The following is a 12,917-nucleotide window of genomic DNA, read 5'->3' on the forward strand; positions in this document are numbered from 1 at the left end:
ACACCTCCCCACCCTGAAAGCCAGGTAGAACCAAACACTGTTGTGGTAGACTTCCTGTTGTGACTATCAAAATAAAATTCGAAATAAACAACAAAGCTCAGAGGAGAGAGAGGAAGGAAATACAGATGCCGATACTTTTAAAAATATTTGGATTTTGGTATTTTTTTTATTGAGGTCAGATATTAAATTATACTTAATTTTTCAAGGTTTAGTTATTTTATTATTTTCTGGAAAATGAACTGGGCTAGCTTATGAGTCTTATGGAAATGTGTTTTCATAATTTGTACCAGATTACAAAGCTCTTTCTGGGAAACTTTCTAGGAAATGATTATGAAATCATGGTCCCATACATCATAATGTTACCATTTATATCTGCCAACATGGTGGTCTACTTGCTCTTTCATATGCCCTCCCTGCAGGCACGAATAACAACTGGGTGGTGAAATATTGATATTGAGACAATATTGGAGGGTTGACTATTGGTGCTATTATAAATACTTACACAGTAACATTTTTGATAGATAATTATCAGTAATGTGGATATAATGACTAAGTGGGTAAAGGCAAACAGTAGAACAGTCAGTGTATCATCTACAGTAGATGTCACTCCCAGTTTGGAGAAGCATGATAAAGACAGATACAGGAGCTAAGCAATCTTCTATTATGGATGGGGGTCAGCAACAAAACGTATTTTGGCCACCTAAAAAAAAGTCCCACCAACAAAAACAGTATCAGTTTAAGTGTATAGTATATTGACAGTATTTTCACCACCTTACTTTGCTGCAGACAGCAACAGGAAAGGCATTTTTGGCTTCAGTTCCCCATCTCTGTGCTCGTGAAACTCACCAGACTCCATAGAGAGAAACTTTAACTTTAGCTCGCTGAACACAGGAGCTGCTGCACCGAACCTTTGATCAGTTAGTTAGTTAGTGTTATTGTGTGTTGTTTGGTAAATCCGCACCAACCCTTTTAAATGCCCAATTCACACATGTACATACACACACACAACTGATCGATGCAGTGGTAGACCAGCAGCTCCTGTGTTCACCAATGTTAAATCAGTGTTTTTCTCAGTGGAATCTGGCTTTGTAGAGAGTGATATAATGGCATCATTATCCAGTTGGAAATCACCTTCTGACATTACAGCAAAGCCGCAAAAATATTGTCAATACAGCATACACTTAAACTGATACTAATTACTGAAGGTGGAACTTTTGTTTAGGTGGCTAAAATTAATTTTGCTGCTGACCCCCATCAACAGCAAGAGATTGCATAGCTTCTGTGTCAGACTCCTGCCTGCTTCTCCAAACTGGGTGCGTGCTGACTGACGTCTATTGTAGATAATACACTGTTTATGGAGAAGTACCCCATACAGCCCAACTTCAAAAAATCAGAACTGCCCCTTTAATGTCACGATAAACGTTTTTTATCTGCTAGAAAGGGAAGCCATGTTGGCGACAGAGCTGTAGTCACAAATGTTAATGTGATAAAAACTGAGTTGATTTTTTTTTTTTTTTTTTTTTTTTTGCTCTTTAGAAACTCAAAGTTTTGCACTTTTATTTTGAAGGAAAGACACAGTGTTCCTGTAACATTGTTGTGAAATCCGCTAGCTTGACGCAACTTCCTGAAAGATTGACAGCTCTTGCCGCTCTCCTCTCGTTTAGTAGTGGAAACGATAGCTCCCGTTGTGTGAGAGACGCAATCACAACTCACATCGCCACCTGATTTTCTGGGATTTAATTTTGTACTTTTAAAGAAGTTGCCAAGGAGCGCGCTCAGATTGGAGTCTATAACAATCCACAGGGGTATGAAAGTGGAGCGGACGCTTCAAACAAAGTAAAAGAGGAGGTAGACCTGTCCATTTGATGGCTGCTGGGGATGGAGCCCAGCTGCCTGCCACAGTAGCGGCCAGCCGGAGCGTGGAGAAGGCGCTCGAGGAGGCTGCCGCGAGCGGGGCTCTCAACTTATCCAACCGAAAACTGAAGGAGTTTCCCCGGAGCGCCAGGAACTACGACCTGTCCGACATTACACATGCAGGTCGGTTTGCTTTTCACTGTTTTCCTCAACTTACAAAGCAGTCCGAGCGAGCTAGCTGTTATTATGAGAACCGCCTTTTGTTTTATCGCCACCTGCTTCTTTCTTCTAACGGGGAAGGCACATCCTTCCTCAAGCCCGACACGTTTCACAACACTCACACAACTAACTCCGCAGTTTCATTTGGCCTCATGACTGTCACACCTCTATAGGTCGTACATTATCAATGAAGACTTCTTTCAGTTTATCAGGACCTCTCTCTTATTTCAGCACACGTATAACCCACCAAACTGTTGTTAAACCAGTAACATTTTTAAACTGGCCCGTAATGTCAGTCTTATTTCACCCAACTGCAGTGTGAGCTCAGTGTTGCCGTCAGCATGCATTGCACAGCAGAACTGTATTTTTTTTTTAAAACAAAAGCTCCTTAGGCTTATTTTAAGGGACAAATCCACACTAAGTTTCAGCTTTTTAAAAGAAGTCTCTTGACGTGTTTTTTTTAAAAGTGGACTTCAAAGTTAAAAGGGCAAAAAATGTCAGTTCCTCTTCCTTAACATATCCTCTTATTAAGGACTGTACTTTATTTATCAGAGGAGGTAGGTGGCCTGGGTGTGACTTTTCTTTCTCCTTGAATAAGTGGGAAAAATGCATGACACTCTCTTCACCACAAATAACATTTAAAAAAATATATAATTTTTTTTAAATATTCACAGCACATGTAAGTATTAAAGCCTCACGCCACAAGCAAACTTTACAGGAATTAAAAACTGTATACAACAGTGGCCCTGTCGGAAACTTGGCAAGTTGAAATCCTGGAGTTGAAGACAACCTTGGTTTTTCACAATTGACATGACCGTTAAAATGCAGAATGTAATGATTTATTAAAGGATTTGGTTATTGCAAACGCTTTATTTTTTTGGCAAAATTTTAAATGAGATGTAGAATTGAGTGATTTGTAAAGCTGGATTTATAGTTCTGCATCAGCTCTATTCAAAGCCTTCATCACAACTTATGCACATGGCCTACGTTGTTGTGAGCAGTTAAATATGTGCGGTGGTGTCGCTGTACAGTTCCACCTCCATAATGCTAGTTGCCGGTGGGGTCTCTGAAATGCTGTAAAGTTTGATTTATTCAAAACACACCTAAAACACACATTAAACATGGCTTAATGGTGACAGTTTCAAACACAAGTACACAAATCAGCTCCATTATAACTTGCAAGATTCACAGACAAAACACTAATTTGCTGCACACATTTTTCCCACAAATACAACATGCTACCATAATTAGCACAAGTCTGTGGCATTTTACATTATCTAAATTAGCCTATTGGCTTGTGGAATTTTTCTCCACTCATATGAAGCCACGCACAACAGCAACATTTCACAAAGGTAACGTTACAAGATTTGGCTTCATTACAACTCACAAGGTTCACCAACAAAACATTTGTCTTATACTAAATGCATTTTCCCCACAAATACAACATGCTACCATTATTAGCATAAGTCTACGATATTTTACATTGCATAAATCTGCCTTGCAGCTAGCAGAGTTTTTCTCTACGCAGATGAAACCAGGATAAGTCGTTACAGGACTTAAATGCCATTGTGTGGGGGCTTTAATGTCTTCAAGATTTATTGTTTCTTATCTGTGAAATAAGAGTTAATAAGACCTTGGTTTACACTGTGCAAACATAACCAGTAGGTTTTTGTCGCTGTGGCATTGGGTTACATTTCTGGGAGGCTCATGTCAGGCTTCGACGTGGGGTACGCATATACACAGAGCCTACGCTGTAGGTACGGTATTAATTTGATGCAGAAGTATAAAATCCTGCTGAAGATGGAAGCATGTATAACACATGATGTTCAAGGATTGTTAGAATTTGAAAATCTGACAATATTTTCTGTGTTCATAGTTTCTGGCTATGATATACAGGGTGTTTTTTGGCAATTCTTAATTAAAACATGCATTTTAAACCGACCAGTGGGATTCAGAGGGCATTTACAATAAATACAAAATAATGAACAGAAATAATGAACAGTCCCTTAGAGACGGAGGCGTTTCTACATACTTTCCCTGACATTGGAGCTTCTTTTGCTAAGTTTCATGTTGTTCACAGCTTTACTATGTTGGCTATAGCATGTAGTTTCTGCTTTGAGCGATGAGCCTATAGTGCATCAACAGTGAAACCTTTAGTAAGAACCCTCCAGGACTCTCTGAATGTGTGTCACTCGCTTCATCCCATTGAGCTAAATTGTACAGAACATGGATGCTATTGATAACAACAACAGAGAGTAAAACTGAACAGTGAGGTAGGTGTGGATGACACTGTGGATTAAAGGGAACTACCTTGGCCTCGCCTTGTTGAAAAGAGGATTACCCCATCCAGGTTGCTGAAATCAATCTGGCTATGCAGGGATTTGAAGCAGCACCCCCTATCCTCCGCTACTGCTTTCTGTGCTTTGGTAATTATGACCATCTGCTCATAACAACCCAGGTCTAGGCCCTGTGGGATGAGGAGGCCTTGAACACACATAAACACACACACAGGCACCTGCCACTGGAGCAGCCCAACCCTAATGACTATGGATGTGATGAATGTATCCCATACCTACGGTAATGCCACTTGATTAGGATGTGTTTATCCAAGCACAGGTTCTTGGATAAACTAATAATCCAGCTGGGCAAGTCAGTCAAAGATACAACTGTGGTTTTCAAAGTTATTATACATGGACAGTTTACTGTAGCCTGTGGCAAAATATTTACGATGCATTCTGTGGCTCAGGAGAAGCTATGTCAAGTCTGACCAAAAAAACCTTGATGATGTCATAGTGGTGTCATTAGGGTTCCCAACTAGGGCTTGTTTTGTGGGGGTTGTAATGAATGATGCTATTGACTTGTGTAGGACTGAGCGTTTTTGGAGCTTAACCCACATTAGGGACTAAAATACAAATATCCCTATATAGAGTCGGTTTTTGGTTTGTCCAGTCTGGGCTACTGTAGATTGGCCGTGCAACATAGCGATCTCCATGGATGAGGACCTGCTCCCTATGTAGATATTTAACTGATCATTTTAAGGTAATGAAACCACAACAGTTGTTATTTTTAGGTGATTTTACACTAAAGAAAACATGCTTATTTTATATTCCATAATGTTATTATTATCACATTGTCTAAATCAGTGGTTCCCAACTGAACCCAGGGTCTAGATTTCTCCTTAGTCATTAGTTGAAGGTCCTCACAGTTAAATATATTAAACGTCATACTTGCACTTGGCCATGTCGTTGAGCTAGTTTGCTGTCTCTGTCAAGTAGCTGTCCATTAGTTACTCAATCTACAGCAGGGAATGGCACATTAAAATAAAGCTATGTGCTGCTGGAAATTTACTGTACTTTAGAATAAAGTGCGTTTTTGCAGACTGGTCCAGAATGGACCAGCGACCCACTTTTGGACTGTGACCCACCAGTTGGGAACCACTGCTCTAAATTAGCCTGTTGGCTAGCGGAGTTTCTGACAATATTTCTGCCATTATATCACCCTAAATTCCACACACTGGACCTTTTATTGGTGTAATTTTTTAAATGTGAATTCTTTGGATTAATAAGGGTCTTGATTTTCATGTGTGAGAACTCCAGCATACAGTAAGTGACCATAATCAATAGATTAGAGCCTTGCGCTGTTAAACTGGAATAGACCTTTGACACAGTTGACATTTTGGTTTGTCAAACACAGGTGACACTAATAACATTAATTAATAACGGCTGTATTCCATTAAGGTGCGCCCTTGTGAACGTTCTAGTAGTGCATACTGCCTCACTGGCACACTTACTGTTGGACTTAAACGGAACAGAGTCATAATTAACATTATTAGTTCCACCTGGGATTATTTTCCAGGGCTGGATATAGATGTGTTCCACAGCAGACATTTGACTCATAACAGGAAAGCACAGGTGTGGATAATTACATTAATGATGGCTGCACTGGCTCTAGGTGCTCCACTTCCAGGATTCTGCAATGGTCAGTGTTTGATTCCTGTCATGACTTACTGGGTCACTTCAACAGAATGGAGCCACCAGTAATGCCAGTATTTACACCTGTGGTTTTCCTGCTATGACGATTGAACCTCCACAAGTAATTACAACCTCCATATCTCAAATAAGTCCAAGTTGACATTTCAAGAAAACAGCAAATGTTTATCATCAAGAAGCTTGAATCTGCAAACTTATGTCTTTTTTTGACTGATAAATTATAGACTATGATAATGATAAGAAGAAGAATCGAGTCTAGTCAAAGTATCTGCCCTAAGAAAGGTCTACAAAAAGAAGAAAGAAGAATCAGTCACTGTTGGCACTAGGGATACTCCTAATGAATAATTTCCCTGACATTTAAACAGGAGTTGAAATTCTGACTAGTCGAGTAGTCTAAAAGCAAGAAAACAAATAACAAAATCAAAATTGAGCTCAGTTTAATCTATAAAGTTTAACATTGTCCAAAAAACACTGTGTATTATAAGAGTCATTTGAAATTGTTTATCACATTTTTCACTAACCAACTCAATTTATTTTAAATGCCATAAACGTTAACAAATAACATTAATTGACAGCAATATTCCACAGGAAAATAAATCTTTAGGCACATTCATATGTTGAACACAGTCATGTAAAATAATAATAATATTAATGATAAGTTTAGCCAACTAGTACTTCTGGTGCCGACCAGTGAGGGTTGCGCAGGCATTTTACCGGACGTGACATATTCAGTACTGGACTTGGATTTTTGGACATTAATTTAAAACAGGGAAAGTCATAAATTCCAGAGGGAGGTCAAAAATATCACCAGAGCTATTTCAAATGGGATATGTTCACCATGTCAATCAACCTTTGCTTCACCTCCACATTGAACAAGGCGGCTGGTGACATCACTGTCACTCACATTGGCTCCTGGTGACTCATTTGTTATTCATTTAGCTGTAATTCTAGGGTCCTTCTCTTCTATAGGCCAAATTGTAGACATTTAGTCTTGAACACATGGTTTTGCAGCACCTGGGCTGTCTTTGTGGTAATGTCTAGTGTGTGAGTAATGAGGTGCTGTAGGTTTCACTGAGAAACCTGGTAGTTATGCCACACAGACGATGTATCAGCAAACCTGTGTGTGTGTGTGTGTGTGTGTGTGTGTGCGTGTGCGTGTGCGTGTGCGTGTGTGTGTGTGTGTGTGTGATGGTGACAGTCCTAGCTGATTCACCAAACTGTCATGCTGGTTGTCAGATATGGCCTCGCCTTAGGTCTAAACTAATCCCTATGTAAATGAATGAGGGCAGAAACCTGAGTGAGATCTGAAGCACAGTGTAAGCCCCCCAGAAGCATACATTAACTTTTCTTACAAGATAGAGATACTTTGCTTTACTTTACTTTTGATTTTCAACCAGCTACGTATCAAAACAGTGTGGGTAGTATGTGTCAGTGAACTGTGGTAAACTTCCACCTGTCTAATCACTGCCTAGATATTCCTCTTTGCCTCTGGTGAAACTCCACTGGATGATTATTTATGTCATCTTGTGGAGTTTTTCTTGTTCTTGAGCTATTGTTGAAACTACAAGCTGTACTTTCCATTTTCGTATTGCCCGCCACCCATGCTGGCACCGCGAACACAAAGAGTTAAGACGTAGATCAAGAGACTAACCTGCCCCTCTTTAACTCTCAACCTTAGACTGAAAATCGAACAAACGGCAACACTAGGCAGTGCTTATCAAATATATATCAAGTTTATGTTACTGCATTGCCTATTTCTCCCCTACAGTGTTTTTAGAAACATATTTCAGGGCCCTGTTTAGCTGTAATAGCGAGAGTTTGTGAACAGGAAGTGGGTGCCAAACTGTTTCCTGCACAGTGAAAATGGAGGCTGAAAAAACTGAGGTCAAACTGTGAAACTAATGTTTGCAGAAACATGTTTAACTGCAAGAGATCGAGATTGCTTCTTGCCAGCTTGTAGGCATTGTGTCAAACAGACATGTTTGTATTAATCAGTAGGAGCATTTATTGGTTTGGTGTAGCGCAGTGCATTCTGGTAGTTGTAGGTGTTCTCCCTGTTGAGGACAAGCATCCTTTTTCTTTGTTTTCTCTCGGTCTGTAGCAACAATTTCAAAAGTATTTGCGTCTTTCTGCTGCATAGACATCCTAGCTTTATAAAAGACAGTCTTTCTAGCTGTGAAATACCCCTTTAATAATAAATGGAACAGTTTCCTCTTAGTGTTGATGTGTTCTGTTGTTTTCCTGCTTACAAAAAAGCAGTGAATGTTGCTAATCAGGGAGAGGGCAAAAGCTTAATGGGAACAAAGAGCATTACATCAAGCTCCTACCTAAGAAGCTTTTGCTAGTTAACCTACATAACAAACAGGATAACATTGTTGAAATGAAGACAACAAAATTTTACATTTACAGTGATTTTTCTTGAAACAATGCATGTGTGGTCTGTGGTTGATGATCATGACATCCTCCTAGAACATAGCAGCCAGAGTTAAGCTTCACATGAACAGTGTTGTTTGATGGTTTGATTTTACATTGGTGGAATCAGTAGTAAGACTAAATCTGAGAAAGACTTAACCTTCTCAGTATGTAAACTGTTCAGATGTAGTCTTGAGAGGCGCCCACCTCTGACCAAACCAAAAACAGCAATCAAAAGAATTCTGTCTGCAACTGTTAATGCATTTGGTTAGATTATGTTCATATATTTGATATTTGGTGGGGTTTGGTAATATGACAATATATACTGTGAGTCTAGGGCTGCAACTATTCTTTTCTTTTTCATTTTTGAATAACCATCTGATTCATTTCTCTATTGACTGATCACATGTTTGTTTTATAAATGGCTGTTACAGTTCGTTAATGTCCAGCTCAAACAGCGGTATCTTGCCTTAGTATTATGATGTATTCCCAAATGGAACAGGATAGGCAAGCAGGACATAATCTTAGGAGGAATTAGATTTGATCGTTTAAAAGTGGCCGTGTCATAACAGTAAGGCATTGGGGGTGTAATGCTGACAGGACAGTAGTATCTATCAGGGAAAGAATGACAAAGTACATTATATGCTCCATGTAACAGTTGCTGAAACAGTCTAACAAAATGCCTTGTGCATAATCTGGAGCTGTAACAGATGCCACTTTTCTCAAAGTGAATAAATTCTAGCCGGCGGCCTATAACCAAAGTATTTTCGGAAAAAGAAGACACAGATGTAGCACGATGTTGCTAGCTAACTTAATCTTAGTTCTGTGCGGCTAAAGGTTGCAGATTGATTGATGTGTAGATGTCATGATATTTTTGACTTGAATTGGTATTGTAAGCATGCATTATATTTTGTTTTACAGAAAGAAAACATGATTAGGTTTTGATAGGAGAATCCAAAGATTTTTGGGCATATATTTTTGTTAAGTACGTGCACAAATTGCCTAGGCATGTGCGCTAAAATGATATAAAGGGCTTTTTTCATTTGATCTCAACCTGAAGCCCAAGTTGACTTCTTCAAATGTGTATTTCTTTTTCCTGACAGACAGCCCAAAATCAATGGATATTCAGTTAACCATCATCACACAAAGCTATGTCCCCCACTCCTAATGCTTTATAACACGTTGTTTGCTGAAAGCAAACTTGCACATTAGAGCTCTGATTCTCTGCCTGAACCAGATTGGGCCTGACCCGACCCTGCCAATTTAGCAATATTTTTTTTTTGTTTTTTTTAAATCAGCAGTTCTTGTGCATAAATGGCAGAAACTTTCATTTGATATCACTTATACTATATAGACTATATGGACTGATACTGGACTGCTGTTTGTCTTTTTCAGACACATTTATTCAGGCACATTTTCATATTCAAGTTTCAACGAGGCATTTGCAGATGTAAAGATGCAGCTCATCTTGTTAGTTTAACTGGGATAAGACTGGGCTGTGGAGGACCCGCAGTGTTTATGATAACCCCCCCCCCCCCCCCCCCCCCCTCCTCTCCGAAGCAGCTTCCTGAAGGAAGGTCAAAGGTTCACCCACACACACACACACACACACACACACACACAAAGAAGGAGACTTGGCTTGCCTCCCCCAGAGTGTTTCCCGGTAGCTCGGAGCGGTTGAAGGGAACAAAGCGTAGCCATTGTATGTTGTGTGCACCTTCTGGACCTACAAGTGAATCTACACAGCCCACTCTAGGGCAAACGCTGTAATAACTACGTTTACTAAGTATGGGTTTTGAAATGATAAATGATAATCTTTGTGTTACTGGATTGAAGCTGTCAAATGAGCGCATATGGTGCCAGTATTCTACATCTTTAAATCTGATCACTTTCATGCTAAAAATGGTTGTATAACTATGAGACAGTATAATTTTTATTTTTGTTCGATGTTTCACAAAGCACACACAATAACATTTGTCATGTATTTTGTTATTGCTGTATTGTGCACAGAGCTGTTGTACGTGAATCTATACAAAAGCTCTGTGATAAAGAAGACATGTTCCCTGCTTTAAAGAGCATTACTGAGTTGGAGGTGTATTGTTTGGTCAACTGGTTTTATTCCAAGATGTTGACAATCAGGATAACACTTGGGTCTGTTACAGTAACATAGGGGTGCGACTAACTTCTTTCTCTTTAGGTCAATTTTTCAATTAATCAGAGAGCACTTAAAAACACCTATTAGAATTTCCTGGCGCTCAAAGTAATGTCATCAAATGCCCTTTTCTATCAACAGCCCAAAAGCCAAATAGTTAATTTCCTTAAATGTTAAGACAAGGAAGGACGGCACATTTTCACATCTGAGAAGCTTGACGTTATCTTTTTAAATTGTTGAAACTCACTAGGGACAAAATAACCAAAAGCTGTGGACATGTTATAAGTGACGGATGCTAGAGATGATGAAGGTTCCGATACTAAGCATCAAGTCTGACGAATTGAAGCTTTCACAATAACCCCCAGTTTCCCAGTCTTTCACACAATTCTAATAGGCTATTTAGATTACTGTCATGAATGACAAGGAAAAACTAAATTGAGAAGCTAGAAATGGTCTTGGTTTGGCATTTATGCTTGACAAATGACTTAAACAACCCATTGACTATTAAATAGATAATATCATTGATTTATTTCCCAAGCTCTTCAGCTCTGAATCTGAAAATCTATTAAATTGCAAATTACCTGCAGTACAATATTCAGCATTCTTTGTTTCAGCCTGGATTCCTGTGGTTTTCTTTGCTTTGTTCTCTTAAAGTGGAAAATAATGAGCCTGCAGTGGAAATGATTAATGAGTGCTTCAGTAGCATTTGGGCTGATAATTCGGGAGGTTCATCTTGCTATTGCTGATCATGGAGAGCCATTTAGAGAAGAAGCAAGTTTTAATTTATCAAGTGATGCTTGACATGTGTGGCAGCAAGGCCTCAGTGCGCTTCATATGAAATTCCTGTCAGATAATCTGACAGCAGAGTTGTGTCCTACAAATTTCAAAACAGACAGTCTTACAGCCATGCCCATTTTTGCTGTAATTGGTCAGGTATGTGGAAGTAAAAAGTACAGGGGCTTTGAACTTTTCTCTCCTTTTTCTTTTTTATGCCTCTGTGCTGGTGATATCCATGGCCGCAGTCATTATGCTTTCAGGTTGTCCATCTGTCCTGCCATACATACGTTCTTCTGTCCCATTCCTGTGAACACGTCTTAAGAAGGCCTTGAGGGAATTTCTTTAAATTTGGCACAAACATCTATTTGGACTCAACGATGAACTGATTTTTAGGGATGCACCGAAATGAAAATTTGTGGCCGAAGCCGAAGCTGAATAAAATTAAACGCTTGGCCGAATACAGAGTACCGAATACAGAATACCATTGTTTAGTTTTTCATTAGTTTTTGCAGATGAACCCCCTCCAGATTAGTGTTGTCACAGTACCAAAAATTGGGAATTTCTTAAAATTTTGGCACAAACTTACTCTTGGATGAATTGATCAATGATGAACTGATTAGAATTTTGTGGCCAAGGGTCAAGGTCACTGTGACCTCACAAAACATGTTTTCAGCCATATCTCAAGAACTCATATGCTAAATATGACTACATTTGTCTAATGGGATAAAATGACGAAGTGACAACATTTTATATCCAAAAGGTTAAAGGTCAACTTCACTGTGACATCATCTTACTCTGCAAAAACACTTTTCTGGCCATTATTGAATGTCAGGAACAGAAGGGGAGACATTTGGTCAAATAGTGATTTGCTGACACTGATCTTGAAACAATACTGACTGTATGGATCCTCTGTGCTGTCAGGTTGAAGATGTTTGTGAAGCATCCACATTTTAGAATATGTAGCTTTGCAGCAAAGCTGATATTTGAAGCATTGTCTACTGTCATTCCTACATATGTGTCAAGACAGACATGGAAGTAAACTGTAACTGCAACTTGACTAATTTGTGAAGGCATACAGCCATGACATGGTAATTCTATTTCATTCTTTGCACAACTACCATTGTCATATTGATTGAGTACAACTGAATGCCTTCAAAGAGAGATTGTTCAAAAGTTTTTGCTGTTATCCTCACTTGTACAATTCATTATATGGAAACTACAAAGATACAGAAGACACAGGCTGTTCGCCCCACCTTTGAGTGTGGCCATTCAGAACAGAGCACTTTGCCCTTAGATGTGGCTGGATGACTTGTTGTACGACCTAGTATGTTTGAAGCAAACTGAGGCCCTTAAGGACCTGGTAGCTTGTTGCCAGCCTGTTACATAAAGACCAGTCCATTTTTGCTGCTTTGTTTATTTACTCTGGGAACTATAGCTATAAAAATGCCCCATTGTGTTGTGAGTGGGTGAAATGTACAGCCCACAAAATAACATTAAAAAGAAAGCAGCTAGTG

The 12,917-nt window shown here is 39.2% G+C and overlaps 1 protein-coding gene across 2 annotated transcripts in view; it reads left to right on the forward strand.

Annotated features, from left to right (window-relative positions):
• The first annotated feature begins 1,626 nt into the window (after positions 1 to 1,626).
• lrch4 (leucine-rich repeats and calponin homology (CH) domain containing 4) overlaps positions 1,627 to 12,917 on the forward strand; it is an 83,620-nt gene continuing 72,329 nt past the window's right edge. The window contains exon 1 of one of the 2 annotated variants that reach the window (XM_033609125.2): positions 1,627 to 2,037. In XM_033609125.2, coding sequence (XP_033465016.2) covers positions 1,866 to 2,037 — 172 coding nt within the window. In that variant the 5' untranslated portion in view covers positions 1,627 to 1,865. The remainder of the gene's footprint in view (positions 2,038 to 12,917) is intronic. The other variant, XM_033609126.2, reaches the window with a different exon arrangement.

The sequence above is a fragment of the Epinephelus lanceolatus genome, chromosome 22 (assembly GCF_041903045.1).
Source record: "Epinephelus lanceolatus isolate andai-2023 chromosome 22, ASM4190304v1, whole genome shotgun sequence".
Lineage (NCBI taxonomy): Eukaryota > Metazoa > Chordata > Actinopteri > Perciformes > Serranidae > Epinephelus > Epinephelus lanceolatus.